The sequence below is a fragment of the Clinocottus analis genome, unplaced genomic scaffold (assembly GCF_023055335.1).
Source record: "Clinocottus analis isolate CAN_PGR_092001 unplaced genomic scaffold, fCliAna1.0.p SCAF_6, whole genome shotgun sequence".
NCBI classification, from domain to species: domain Eukaryota; kingdom Metazoa; phylum Chordata; class Actinopteri; order Perciformes; family Cottidae; genus Clinocottus; species Clinocottus analis.
The window spans coordinates 4,923,777-4,938,852 of NW_027176218.1; the positions used below are offsets into that span (position 1 = coordinate 4,923,777).

At 43.7% G+C, this 15,076-nt stretch overlaps 3 protein-coding genes across 3 annotated transcripts; 2 read left to right on the plus strand and 1 right to left on the minus strand.

Moving 5' to 3' along the window:
- Positions 1-92: 92 nt before the first annotated feature.
- Positions 93-7,183, plus strand: pus7 (pseudouridine synthase 7). Its single transcript, XM_068602993.1, has 17 exons — positions 93-185; positions 378-474; positions 1,295-1,597; positions 1,685-1,769; positions 2,141-2,257; positions 2,347-2,491; positions 3,276-3,387; positions 3,515-3,592; positions 3,788-3,916; positions 4,227-4,352; positions 4,441-4,502; positions 4,603-4,763; positions 5,012-5,138; positions 5,712-5,813; positions 6,096-6,225; positions 6,409-6,500; positions 6,847-7,183. The coding sequence occupies exons 3-17, from the start codon at positions 1,305-1,307 to the stop codon at positions 6,981-6,983; spliced, it is 1,896 nt and encodes a 631-aa protein (XP_068459094.1). The 5' UTR covers positions 93-185; positions 378-474; positions 1,295-1,304; the 3' UTR covers positions 6,984-7,183.
- Positions 7,184-8,899: 1,716 nt separating this feature from the next.
- On the minus strand, positions 8,900-9,942 carry LOC137804519 (endonuclease domain-containing 1 protein-like). Its single transcript, XM_068603805.1, has 2 exons — positions 9,674-9,942; positions 8,900-9,553 (listed from the first exon to the last, which is right to left on the minus strand). Exons 1-2 carry the CDS (start codon positions 9,914-9,916, stop codon positions 8,948-8,950), a joined length of 849 nt encoding a protein of 282 aa, XP_068459906.1. The 5' UTR covers positions 9,917-9,942; the 3' UTR covers positions 8,900-8,947.
- Positions 9,943-13,279: 3,337 nt separating this feature from the next.
- aplnr2 (apelin receptor 2) lies at positions 13,280-14,728 on the plus strand. Its single transcript, XM_068602423.1, has one exon. It carries the CDS (start codon positions 13,280-13,282, stop codon positions 14,726-14,728), a length of 1,449 nt encoding a protein of 482 aa, XP_068458524.1.
- The last annotated feature ends 348 nt before the right edge of the window (positions 14,729-15,076 follow it).

Here is a 15,076-nt window from a genome sequence, read left to right on the forward strand (position 1 = left end):
TGAGCCAGGCTCGAGCTCCCTTCATGATTGACAGGTCCCTTGACCAAACGTTTGCAGTGGGCGGGCTCTAGGCTCGGATCTGTTTCCGGAACCAAGCACACACACACACACACACAGACACACACGTGCGGGGGAAAGCTGGCATTGAACGCAGTTCGTGCTCTTCTGAATCTCACCAAACGCAGGTATGTTAATTCAGACTTTTGTTGTGCTACAAACAGAAACGCGTTTCGCTGTATTTAGTTACACCAGCTCATTTGTCCTGCTCGCAACGTGAACTATAACCAGCGATGTTAGCAAACAAGTGCGAATGCGCTAGCGGATCTGCTAACTTTGGGGACGTCAGCGTTACCTTACGTTAATTTGTGTCTTTCCAGTGCCTGTGCCTCGGGTCCGCTAGAAAGTGTAAGTGTTTGAGACGATAAGTGTTTTCCGGTTCCACGTCTGCTTCTCCCCTCCTCGGTTCCACAAACAGTAAGTTTACTCGGTAGCATCGTTTTCGGAGGCCGTTAATGTCACTGTTGTTCCTCCTAGTGATGCTGTGTGCAACAAGATGCATCATACCACTCAGTGAAATATCTGGGTAATGTTAACTCCCACAAAGTAGGCCGACTTGCAATACGAGATGCAACTGGAGCTGTGATTTTATGAGTTTTAAGCCTGTAGTTTAGTTAATTTGATGTGATGAAAAGGACATTAAATCACATGTTATTTGTAACATAATGCTAATCAAATAACGCTAATTATTTGAAAGATGCTAAGGATGCAGGAGTCTTGGTAACATCATGTTACTAAATTAACTTCAGGTTAAGCAAAATATGAGTTGTATACAATTTGATCTTTGATGGTAAACATACACTTTTTTGTTGTTTTTTAAATTACAGCGTTTACGTAGTTACTGTTTTAATGTGTGATTGACACTTAATCATATTCATTGCACCACAACGGTTGGCATTAAACCGTAGCAAGCACAATCTAATCTGGTGAGCATTAGGTTTCCAGAAACCTTAGAAAAGTGATCTTTATGATACTAAGATCAGTCGAACTTGGTCAAAGTTCTTATATGGGCCAAACTCCAAAAAAACAACAATTAATGTCCCCAGTTGTGTGTCCAGCATGTACATACAACTGGGCACACAACTTTACTCTACTGTCACCCAATAAAATTGATAAAAATAACTAATACTATGACGTGACAATAAAACTTAATTTCATGTGAACCATTTTTGGAATGTCCCTTTAAAAAAAAACATAAGTGAATTATAACACAGTTTCTCTGTCTCTGCTGTCACAGCTTTGCTCTGATGGCTGAGTTTGAGCCTCTGCAAGTCGGTGAAAAGAGAGGCTGTTCAGAGGATGAAGAGGAAGACACGCCGTTGAAGAAACTAAGAGTTGAGGGGGATCAAAAGAATGGAGGCGCTGTCCCCGTCTGTGAAGAGGATGAGCCCGTGGGCAAATCCAGTGATGAAGAAGAGGAGGACGAGGAGGAGGGTGAGACCTTTGCTGATATGATGAAGCATGGCCTCACTGAGTTGGATGTGGGCATCCTGAAGTATGTCAGTGACCACGAGGGCTTCTCCGGAATCCTGAAGGAAAGGTTCGTCCTCCAAAGTCCTTGAGAAGTTTGCATCATTTCTTTCCGTTATGATTGTTTAACGGATGATTTGTTGCGGCTTGTTCTCAGATATTCTGATTTCGTGGTGCATGAAATCAACAAACAAGGCAAGATTGTGCACTTAGATGACCTCACTGTCCCTCCAGAGGTCGAGGTAAGATGTTGGGGTGAATGTCAATCACTGGTGTTACTTCTCTATAAGGATGGTACGGGATATAGGATTTAATTTTTTTTAAAAACACAGATAATTGTCATATATTCAATTAATTGGCTTGATCTTTAAGCTGACTGTAAGGGAGTACCAGTAGGCCTTTAAAATGTGGTGGTATTTTTATTTATTTTTTAACCCAGAGATAATTGTCAGAGATGAAACTTGAATTGTCTCAAAATCTTTATACACATTGACAAAAAATATAGCTGTAACTACGATGACGCTCTTCGCAAAACAAACATATAATAAAGGAAACCTTTGTAGATGCAAACGTCACATCATGTCCCTCTTGTTTTGTGTTTCAACTAATGAAGGAAGTACCAGAAGCTCAACCGCTGCCAGAGGACGCTGAAGTGCTGACCGAAGAGCAGAAGAAGCAGCTTGAAAAGCTGCAGCTCTACAAGAATAAAGAGGACGATGTCTTCATTGAGGCGAGTTCACACTTCCTGGATCCCCTTTCATCACCTCACTTTAAAAGAGTTGTACATGATGTCCTTTCTCCTCCTTTTAACATTTGTAGGTGGTGATTGACACGAAGGAGAAGCGGACGCTGGTCCACAAAACCATCAAGACTCTTTATCCTGGTCTTGAGACAAAGACTGAAGAAAAAGAAGGGCGCAAGTTCATCGTGGCCTACCACGTTGCTGGGAAGAAGGCTCTAGCAGGTATGTGGAGAGGAGGCAGAACCAGATGTTGGCCTTTAACTGTCTGAACACACTTCTTGTCCAGTAAATCAGTGAGATGATCAGAGAAAGGACTTATTGCATGTGTACTTTTTTTTTTCAAGCGTATGTCTTGCAGTGCATGTGGCCTCCAGCGCAGTAAAATATGTTGCATGCAGTAGTTCATGATCAAGACACCTGCATGATTCTGCGCCAATATTTCTAACTAATTTTTGCTCATGGCTGTTCAGTGGATTACTGTTCTTTTTTTGGTCACAATGAACACTTTAAAAGACAAAAAGGAAAGGGGAGGTTCAGTTTTGTGGTGCTTTGACAAACCCTGCACACTTATTGCATAAACCATTTAAATGCCATTATACCACTCTCAGGCCCACGCATGAGGGCTCACCCCTGACATCTCGCCACACGATCCTTCAACATCTCTTTCTTAGTAACATTATTTTATCCTTCTATTGCTCCTCTCTGGTGGATAGAGGTCAAAGCTACTGCAGGTAAGAACCTGTTCTCCACACAGCGCAGAGGAAAAGGTTAAAACCCAGATGGAGTTAGGTGTCGGTTGCTAAAATGCTTTTTTGATTTTGTATATACAATTTTTAAGTTATTTCTTTTACGATCACAAGGTAGTTCTCTTTACAGGTAAGCACGTGGTAGTTCAATCTCTTATGAGCTTTTACTTGAATATTTTTAATGTATTTTAATATGTGTATATCAATAATAATTCATTATCTGTATTTCAATGCAAACTTTTCTTCTGTGTCCATAAAAGCTCCAAGGAAACACTCCTGGCCCAAAAGACGTGGCAGTTTCTGCCACTTTGTCCTGTACAAGGAGAACAAGGACACGATGGACGCCATCAATGTGCTTTCGAAGTTCCTCAGGTCTGACTTTAGTCCTTAAAAAAATATCTTCGCTTGATGATAAAAGACAGATTGACAGTTTACTCTCCCCATGACGTATGATTGTCGCTCAGGACCATCATTTGCACAATATTTGATGTCTTTCTAGGCTCAGACCCAACATGTTTTCCTACATGGGAACCAAGGACAAGAGAGCCATCACTGTGCAGGAGATTGCAGTGCTCAAGTGAGTGTGTAAAGCTTTCAATGGCTACATTAAATACTGCGCATCCGTTTCCAAATTGTCTGCGAATGATGATAGGTGGTACATACTGCATCTTGTCAGTCCTGGAGGTGTTTCTGCTGTTACTAGGATACTCTCTGGTGGATTTTCATGTTTTAGAGGATATGTAATTAAAGAAACCTTGTCTTTTCCTCTCAGGATCACAGCGGAGAGGTTGGCTCACCTCAACAAGTGCCTCATGAACCTCAAGGTGGGGAATTTTTGCTACAAAAATCACCCTCTTAAGCTGGGAGAGCTGCAGGGAAACCACTTCACTGTGGTCATCAGGTCAGTAGGTGTTATGTGTATCCAATAGATGTCCCTTTCCTGTGCTTCGATGGTAATGCTGGTTCACTGTAACCAACCAGTTGCTGTGTCTCCCACAAGTATTTTGTAAATGCTTAATTTAAAGATTATTAACGACCCAGATTTTGCTGTGATGGCTAAAAAACTGGTTTCAAAGTCTACATCAGTTTAGAAAAAAAACAGGCAGGTCATCATGTTTCAAGCTTTCATTTTTGTGAAACACTGTCCTGTACTGTGTTAACTTCACTGTTACGTGACTGCACTTCTAATTATTGTTTAATTTGTGTACCAGAAACATCTCAGGGACAGATGACCAGGTCCTTCAGGCCTTGACTTCCCTCAAGCAGACGGGCTTCATCAACTACTATGGCATGCAGCGCTTTGGCACCACAGCTGTGCCGACACAACAAGTTGGCAAGTAAGGTCAATGCCGCGAGGAGATACTGACGTACATTTAGATTATCACATGACTGAACGGTTGTTTCCTCCTTTGTGTTTGGGGGTAGGGCTATCTTGAAAAACAACTGGAAAGAGGTGGTGGATTTAATTCTGAAGCCTCGTCCTGGAGGTAATAAACTCTTTTGTTGTTGTTGTTTTTGTCCTCACTGTCCCCTAAGTGGTTTTAAGAAGTATGTCAAACGTTCCCCCATCTTTACTGCTTTCTCCAGCGGAGAAAGAGTTCCTGGTCCGCTGCAGGGAGGAGTGGGCAAAGACTCAGGACCCGGAGGCAGCCCTGAAAAAGCTGCCCAACAAGCGATGTGTTGAGGGGCAGCTGCTGCGAGGCCTGTCTATATACGGCAAGAAGAACATCGTCAATGCTTTTGAGATGGTTGGTTTATCTTTTTTTAATCTTTTTTGATGCTATTAATAGGCCGAAGATGTGAACGAGACAAACGGAGCATGAAATAAGTAGTATAGCCAGTAAAGGTGCTCTTCCATTCAAACGGGTTAAATATGTGTAAATATGTGTTGTGTGCGGCTTCGAAAATAAACTACTTTCGTTAAACCCTGTGTGGATGTTCATTGACAACTTAGGTTTCTGCTTTTTTCTGATTACCGTCTGGTCTTTTTTTTCAGATCCCTCGTAACAACCGCCTGATGTACATCCACAGCTACCAGAGCGTTGTGTGGAACACCATGGTGAGCCGGAGAATCGAGGCCTACGGCCTGAAGGCTGTGGAGGGGGACCTTGTGCTCAAAGGAAGTAAGTAGCTCCCTTTTTTTCCGACAAGCTAATGTTAAATATTATAGGAATCAATATTTTTGGAAATACACATTCACTGTCTTACTCCTCCCAAAAAACGTTTTTTTTTTTAACTGAGCTGTCACATTTTTGACAGAGCCAAGCTGGCTGTCTCCTTCTGTTTCCATTCTTTATGCTAATTTAAACCGTCTGTTGGCTGTGGTTTCATATTTCACCCAGAGATGATTGGTATTATCTAACTCCCGGCACGAAAGCAAATATTAGTGTTTCCCAAAATGTCAAACTAGTACTTCAATAGTTTTAAAGAACATGAAATACTTTGAAGGCACATATGTCCAAAATAAAATGGTTCTTTATCAATTTCTCTGTCACTGGAAGTTAAAAGAGACAAAATCAAGTCAATGTGTTGTTGCTGGAAAGTAGATTTATTTTCAAACAATTTTCAAACAATTTTTGTTATTCCAAACCGACTAAAACTATTACTGCACTTTATTATTAAGGGATTTCAGTTTGTATAATGATGACCCATGAAAATGTAAATGCTGCATATTGATGTCGTCTGTACTTGTGAAGCTACGGCACACGTGCTGTCTGCAGAGGAGGCCGAGGGCCGCTCCATCCATGACGTTGTGATGCCACTTCCTGGGTTTGATGTCATCTACCCCACTCATCCCGGTAAGAGGTTGCTCTGTGTGAGTTAATTTGTTTACGTGTTTCATGAAAAGATAGCTGTGAAAAATAGCATTTCAACCTAATGACAACACAGGCTTTTTAAACTGCACCAAGTTTAATGGATACAATGATACATGAAAGAAAGTTGAAAAAAAAGTAAGTGTCCATCGCAAAATCAAGATGAAGTGACAAACACAGTTCAAATAAGTGTACAGATAAAGAAATGAAAGTGAAAAAGTAGTCCCGAGCTTGAAATTGACTGCAATGCTTGTGCGTTTCTGTCAGTGGGTGAAGGATACAGAGAGCTGCTCACTGCAGACGGGTTGGACATCGACAACATGAGACACAAAGTGCGGGACTACTCTCTGGCTGGAGCCTACAGACGCATCCTCATCAGACCCACTGACGTCAGCTGGTTAGCACCAAATTAAATACCAGTATATTTATTTTTAACATGATGCAGCGCTGTTGTAATACCTACTGTAATACCTACCGTGTTGTAATACAGAGGCTGTTATTGTGTACTTGCAGTTCATTTGAGTGCTTTACTGTAATTACTCTGATACCTGTAACCTGGAGCTTTGTCCCCGGCATGCAGGGAGGTGGTCCAGTACGATGACCCCAAGATCTCACTGGTGCACAGTGATGTGGAGATACTGGAGAACCAACCCGCTCCTGTCTTCAACAAAGGTAAGGTTTCTTTTGTGGATTGTTTTTGGTGACTGGACTAATCTGTGGACAAAATAACTACGGTCAGCTAAAGCAACTTTCTGAACTCTAGTGGATTATACTATATTAACAATGCAGGACACCATTTGTTTTTTAAATGTGCCAAACATATCTGCTTACTTTAACCTGCAATTTTGTCCCCATGCGTCCTAACCTCTATGTTGCTCTGTGACCATAAATAAATAGATAGAATCAAGCAACACTGACAAACCATGAGCTTGTACTGTGTATGCCTTAAAGAGGGTGAATAGAGGAAATGAAGACACTGCACTCTCTGATCCAGTTTGTCCCTCTCTTCTACCCACAGAGGGGGTGTTTCGCGCTCTGCGGATGGAGTTCTCCCTGCCTCCCTCAACCTACGCGACCATGGCGATCAGAGAGGTCCTCAAATTGGACACGAGCATCAAGAAACAGACGGAGCTCAATACCAAATGGTTCAACTAAGACCAAAACGCACTCTCGCACAAGCTGGACTGCTGCCGCAGGCTGCAACGCACCCATCTACTGTGGATCTTTTTAAGTGTATTATGCTCGAGCGTCTGTGTGTATGCGTGTGTGTGTGTGTGTATTGGCTTCTGTGTGAACCCAAAAGGTTATTTCTCGAAAGAGCAACAATTCATCATTAAACACTTTTTTTTCCTTCACGTTTTTACTTTCTCTTAAGTGTTTCTGTGCCGAGATGACTCTGTTTATTTTGACAATGATTTAAGTAGACGGTGTGCCGTCTCGTACGTCAATCCCTGCTGCTCAGGGGGCTCTCGGCATGCCCCTTTTTGTACAGAGAAACGTGGTTCTTTTATTATTTTTTAACTTTGAGATGAATGTGAATAGGAAAAAAAGAAAACTCTTAAAGAGAGAAATAAAAAAATGTTGAGTTGATGTCTGTCTTTGTGTGTTATTAAGAAACATATTGTCAATATGCATCATGTGGATCTTTTACATATTGTTTGCTCAATGCTCTGATGAAGACTGTTTCCACCTTTTTATTCTCTTTAGAACAATACCATTGTTCAAGGCATATCTTTCCTATGGTAGAGTGTTTAGAAGAGTGTCTCCCTCTACTGGCCCTCATGGGTAAGTGAACTTCCAATTAAGGATGTGAAATGTATTTTAGGCTCTTATCGGTCTGCTGCTGGTCAAAGGGTGGAGCTGACCATCTGGCACTGTGGCACATGCCAGCTGGCAGAACATGGCCGCCTTCTCAAACTAGATACTTATCATATTATTCCCCCCTGGGGCGCTGTCTGCCCTCCTGGCTTTGGAGCATTTCACGTTTTTTATGGTTTCATACTATTTGTATCAAATATGACTGGCTGTACCAAAGAGATCTTCCCAGATCGCAGTATTAATAATGAACAAAGCCAGAAAAAAAATGTTACCGGGAGTGATATTCTCCTTTGCAGTTTTACATTCCACTTTAATGAAATTTGATTTAGCTTTTGTAGTTCACGTTTCATCTCACGGTTGAGACCAATGTCAACAAAAGGGATTACCGCAAAAACTTCAGAGCACTACAAGAGGCTGACCCCTGAAAAGGTATTCCTGATGGTTACTGTAGTTCTCTTTTGATAAGCAGGGAAACACCAAATCCTATTATTTATCCAAAAGTTAAACTTTATATTTGTGAACAAACTAAAATGAAAATGGGCCGAGTTTGTCTTGAATTTGTCCGTGTGGCTTTCCCTTAAGAGCCGTGCTCAGTAGAGCTGCAGACAAGTGGCTGCATGTGAACATGTAAAACAGTTGGTCTAATCGGTCTGTGCTGCACAGGCAGGCGTAGTTCCCACTGGTGATTAAGAGGTCAAGTTAATATGTGATAAAGAGTACAACCATATAGGGCTTTCGTGACTAGTTCATGCACAAAACGCTAGTTAAGGCACCATCGGGGTCAACATCATTGAAATGTATTGGAGAATTAGAAGGTTTTACAATGTACCCTTTCTTTACGATATAGATTTTGATTATTATATGTTAACATGGAGGATCTTGTCCTATGAGGACGGTATAACAAAATCTAAGCTCACTTAGTTGCTCTTTAGGGCCTTCAACGTCATCTTCAGCAAACAGAGTTCAGAAAAGCTACTTTTTTCATTAAGGATTACTTTTGTTGAACTGAGGAATGCAGAATAAATACTTAGTAAATAAGTAAAGATCACTCTAATTATAACAAACACCAGATAATTAGGGTTGTGACCAACATTTTAATCAGCAAACAAGCTGCCACAAGGCAATTATATGCAAAACTGTAAATTAGTTGATGGAAATCCAATGGAGACATGTGGGCGACACGTTTTTGTTAACTCATGGAAACTGTAGAATTAAACGCAGATTAATTAAAACAAATAAACCAATCACTCCTACTTAGATGCTAAATGCTAAATATTATGGACACTGGTTGGACCCGTCCCTCAAGGCAGGTGCAAGGCGCTGTCTCTACTATTAAGCGCCACACAGTTGTCATAGAAGATCTGGAAAGAGCGGCTAACGTAAGTGGCCCTCTTCAGGAATTCCTCCAGCTGCTGCACCGTCATCTCTCGCACCTTGTTGTCCTCCTTGTCGTTGAGCCCGTGAGCCGCGTACGCGGGAAACTTGGAGCGCTCCGAGTACGGCGCGTTGCGGTCAAAGTCAACGCAGCAGTAGGCCGACCAGAAGTAGGCGGGGATGCCCAGGCGGTTGATGTTATGGCGCCGGATGGTGTGGCCCGAGGTGGTGACCCCGGTGACCACGTAGGCGGTGCCGCGGCAGTAGTTGTTGAGCCGCCTGCGGATGGTGTGCTCGTGCTTCTTCCAGGGCCCGATGTTGAACTCTCTGACCTGCGGGACCACGTTCGTCAGGGTGTAGGTGGATGCTTTGTCGCTTGGCTGGGCCTGGTGCTCGTCTGGATTCAGCTGGCCGCGTTCGAAGATCACAGAGTTCGAGTAGTCGTCGAGCACGGCCTGAGCGTCCTCAAAACTCTTGTGGAGGTCCCCTGAAGGGAACGGCTGCATCTCACGAGTGTCGGACACTGTGGAGAGCTGTCAGGATAAACACGGTCATCACTCAAATCTAAAAATAACAGATGACACTCATTGCCAAAAGGGTCTTCTACAAGTTTTTCCTATCCTGAACATTGGAAAGTAACACTCTGCCCATACCTGAGGCTCATACATCCAGGGCACGTCGACCTTCTTGGAGCCGTCCGAGCGCTTGAAGGTGTAGGCGGAATACACAGGGATGTGGTTGATGGTGTCGTACAGGGTGACAAACCGCGGTTCGCCATTGTAGAACTGGCAAATCTTTCTAAAAGGCTGCTCCTCGAGCCCCAGCGGCAGCGTGCCCACGTACAGGAACTGTTTGCACTCAGGCGAGAGCTTCTCCTGCACCTCCGCTGCCGCCATCGCAACGAGGAGCAGACAGACGAGCGTTTGATCCGCTCGGTTGTCGACGATCATGACGAATTGTGCCGCTTGAACGGTGCACGCAGTCCCTTTGAAACGGTGTCCCGCTGTGTGGACTTTGCCTCGGCGCCTCATGCCATCGCAGGCATATTATGCAAATTCTTATCTTTTTCACTTTACAAGTAGGAATGGGAATCCATCAGTCGCCTTCACAGTTCAGGGATCCTAAAAGGTCCTGCGAAGCCACAGGAGCTCCGAGTCATTTTCGCTGAGAATTATACGGGAATTATGAGACTAATGTGCTGAAAACAGAACTGAACTGTGCTGGAAATATTAATCAAGAAGAGACACAGGGCTGTTTATCACAATATTAATAATGACTTTGTTCCGTTAACACAAAGTGTTCCTGTAAGTCATTAATAAATAACGCGTGTAATTTCCCTGCAATGAGGCAAACATTAGCTGTGAAACAGGCAATACTAATAATATAATATTACCTTCTTATGTTTAATATATTAAACCTTTTAGCCTCGTTGCATTAATGTTGAATGAACTCCAATATCACAGCTTTCCATCTGTGCCACAAGCTCTTCATAGGCCTAGAAAAGGTTCGCCAATTATATCCCAAAATAGAAATGCACTTTGTTTTTTAACCTTAACGAATGTATTAAAGCTGCTCTTTAAATGTTTGGATCGTGAGTGAACATTTTCCAACCTCAAAGAGGAAAAATCCAACCCTCTAGTTAATGCAGTTACTGCAATTCAGGGTATTGATACCAGCCGTTTTCAGAAGATTTATCTGTATGAAGCCTTTGAAGTTTGTCCTTTTATACATCTTGATATGCTCTGTTGGTCTTCACCTGTTTTGTTACTCTGTATCACGTCCTTCCTCCTCTTGTTTCCCACTGTGATGCTCAGCATACAGTTTTATTCTCATTGGGACAGTTGTATTTACTCTGTTTTTCTCTCTTTCTTTCTTTGTGTGTGTGTGTGTGTGTGTGTGTGTGTGTGTGTGTGTGTGTGTGTGTGTGTGTGTGTGTGTGTGTGTGTGTCCACCACCATGTCTCTGTGAGAGAAAAGACTGTGGAATGTTTTTGGGAACATCTGTTTCCATCACAACAGGTTGATGGCAGCGTGACCTTTGCCCCTGTGGTAACAAACACTTCCTGTTTACCATCGAAGCATCTTCACCGTTTACACTCTAACCCCATGCTGACCTACAGTATCCATCCATCCAATACATCCAAGCTTAGATATAACAGGACTTTTCGGATTCACACAAATAATAGCCAAAAGGTGACTAAAACTCTTTTTAGTGTAATTTCTTGGCGTAAAGTTAAGTGAATGTCAACTACATCCAACTCTGGGATAAGACACCGATAATGAGCTAAAATGTCTTCTGCTTGAATTTCCGACCATGTGTATCAAACTTATATTATTATTTCATGAATGTATATGTTCTAAAAACTCAAATGTTTGCTTTTTGGGCACTGGATTTATATTTTACTCATTGTCCACATTTAAAAACAATTTCTCTGATATACACTTTAATGAGGGCCTACTGACCTACACTACTAGCTTTCCCTCTGCAAAGTGCTGTATCACATTTGTGAAAACATCAATGCATGGTCAGGGAGACAACGCACAAGTGGAAGAAATAACTCTAAAATCATTTGTCAGTATGTCTGTAATATTTTGTCTCTGCCCGTTTTAGTGCAAAGACAAATCTCATATGGAGGTAATATCAAAGTAATTAACTCAGACCCGTCAAATAAATACAGTCAAGTAAAAAGTAGAACATTTTGATTGTGGATTAGAAGTATAAAGAATATAAATTGGAGAAAAAAGTGAAGTACTTTTTTTAATTGTACTTTTAACTAAAATGGAATTTAAATATATGAACAGTGGACTGGAAGAGACAACACAGCTGTGGGTCATCTGTAATCTGTCAGTGCCGCTCTATTTTACACCAGGTAGATACAGAATCACGGTTTGAAATAAAATCCTCCCACACATTCAGCTGTTTGCTCTGATGTTGCGGACAGACTGTGAAAGTGAGGGCCGTTATTTGTCTGTGCTTCGTGTGGCTTGTTTCATTTAACCACTGCGTACACGGTGTGTGCGAGACACAATAAAAGAGTGTGTTTGTGTTTGCATTGGGATGTGCGTGTGTGTGTGTGTGTCTGTGCATAGAGAATACCAGCAGCTTTGAGGATTGTGGCGGATCTGTTTGTGTGTCTCGGGTGTGTGTGTTTGCTGGGGGGGAGGAGGATGGATGATGTTATTGTGTCTCTTGGGAGGGTTGGTGTGTTTGTCCTATGGGGGTATTTGCAAGTTTCGTAACTCTCTGCTGGGGTGGTCTAGTTTTGAGAGAGAAAGGGTGTGTGTGTGTGTGTGTGTGCGTGTGTGTGTGTGGAGGACTTCAGATGAAGACACACCTTCTTCAGTCGGCTCAGTACAGATATAGAGATGGAGGAGGACAAGTCACAGAGAGAAAGTGGAAGCAGAGAAGACAGGATGAGAGTTCTGATGATCATCACCGCATCATCTGAGTAGAGGATCCATCGTCCAGGCCGGAGGAGGTAAGTGTCTGTTGTAAGACTTCATCAGAACATGCAGTTCAGATTAAGCCTGCAATCCAAATTTACTGTATGAATGAAATATATTTTTTTGCATTGTAAACCCGAAAATAAAAATAGAAACGATTCACATGCTGCATTTTGGCATCCAACATATTTCTTAGATGATAAATGGTCAATGCATAGGAAAGGCTCATTGCCTCTTTGGGAGCGACACCTGTTTCCCTTTGCAGTCTAGTTGTCTTGTAACAATCAAACTCTTTGTCAAAAAGGTCTAAAACGTTCAGCTAAAGCCGAATGTCTTTTTTAAAAGACACCTGTGCACAAGAGAACATGTTCTGCATGAGCATGGAGAAGAACAGACGCCGATGACATTTCATTCTTGTTTGCAAAAGGTCTGTTTACAGCATTTATGGGCAGATTAGACCCACATTTTTGGACTAAATGTCCAAAGTAAGATGTGTGTTGCTTCACTTTGCCTTGTTGTTACAAGCTGTGCACGGACAGTATTAGCAGTCGTTGAACTTGTTGCAAAAGTTTCAGAATCTCATTGTGTTTTGTTGAATTTTCAGAGGATCCGAGTCAACGGACTAAGGAAGAAGTGAGCCTGAACAGGAGGATAAAGAACGTGGGCCCAGAAACAATAGCAGGAGTTTTGCTGAAAGACATCACACTGTTACATATAACGCTATATATACTGACCAAACTTCAGCTTGCCAGGAACATATTGGGACCTTCAGTGATTTTAAAAAAGTACAAATGATTTGATATCGACACCAAGGAGATGGGAACCCAGATGTCAGATGCCGACTTCCTCACTTCCCCCTCTCCTTCTCCCCCTCCACTCTTCCACTGCGACTACAGCGACTGGTCTCCTTCCTTCTCCATCATCCCGTCCGTCTACCTGCTGGCCTTCCTGGTTGGTTGCCTCGGCAATGGCCTGGTGCTGTGGGCCTACCTGGACCGGGCTGATGGGAGGGGAACGGGAAAACGCTGTTGCGCTGGCCTTCTCAGAAGCAGCCAGCAGAACATGAGCGGCGCCGGCAGATTCCCCCCCGGTTCCATTCCCCAGGGGAAGACGGAAAACTGTGGCTCGTCCTCCTCTCGCTCCTCCGCCTCGTCCTCTTACCGGCCCTCCACGCCTCGGCCCTCCCGCTCTCTGACGGACTCTCTCATAGCCAGCTTGGCCTTAGCCGACCTCTGCTTCCTCGTGACTCTCCCGCTGTGGGCAGTCTACACAGCGATGGGCTACCACTGGCCTTTTGGGCAACCCCTCTGCCAAATCAGCAGCTTCCTCACCGCGCTCAACATGTACGCCAGCGTGTTCAGCCTGAGCATGCTCAGTGTGGAGCGCTACTGGGTTCTGACTGGACGCCGGCACTCCAGGCACCGTGCCCCACAGAGGGGCCCCGGCAGGGGTTTGTGGATACTTGGAGGGGTGTGGGTGCTGGCGGGGTTGCTGGCACTTCCTGGTTTGCTGCTGCGCTCTGTCAAGGAGGTGGAGGTGGACCTTGAATCTGATTATGATTGGCAGCTGGAGCCGGTTCACCCTACGACTGACTCCGGATCCGTCCTCCTCTCCTGCCAAATGGATTACTCCATGCTGATCGGAGCGGAGCTGGAGGAGAGCGATCGAGAGCAGGCGGAGATGTGGTGGGCGGCCGCGTTGAGTGTTAAATCAACTCTGATCGGCTTCCTGCTTCCTCTTGTCATCTTGCTGGTCTGCTACTGCTCATTGGCCCAGCTCCTAAGCAGACACTTTGGGCGGGGCCCGCGTCCTGACCGCAAGCGCCAGCGAAGGCTCCTGAGGGTCATCGTCACTTTAGTGATGGCTTTCTTTCTGTGCTGGCTGCCTCTGCATGTTAATAAGACGGTTGCCGTGCTGCTGGAGTTTGGTTTTGTGCCACACTCCTGCTCTTTGGATCAGATTTTACTGACTGCTCAGCCGTACGTCACCTGTCTGGCTTATCTGAACTCCTGCCTTAACCCTCTCCTGTACGCCGCGTGTGACCCGTCGTTCAGGAAGAGATGCAGACGAGCTCTTCTCCTGCTGTGCAGGACGAGTAGGAGAGGAGGAAGAGGAGTAGGAGAGGGAAGGGCGGGAAAGAAGGAGGAAGAAGAGAAAGAAGAAAGGAATTCAGCTTTTCCCTCGAGAACACAAGAGGAAACAGCAGATAAGACAGAGGGAGAAGAGGAGATGGTGGGTGCCATGACTGCTGCGATAACTGCTTGAAATGAAGGAATCAGGTCTAATTTCACATCGCAGAACAAGGACATCAAGCAATTTCTCTGCCGCCGATAAAGCATGTGTGATATACTTTTTCAGTATGTCAGAAGACGATCAATAATAGACGAATACCAAAGTGGCCAAAACTCAGACTCTGGAAGAAACTGTCAGAGGTCAATAGTTTCAAAATAAACGACCTTATCAAATGAACAGCCATGATTTCAGAGACAAAATTCCAATCCCCTGGGTTCTCACAGAAACAATCCACCAGACCAAAATGTTCTCATGTCATCTAATCTGTTTCTATATTTTGTACTAGTAATATACTCTGAGTTGTTTACTGACTTGTCTTGC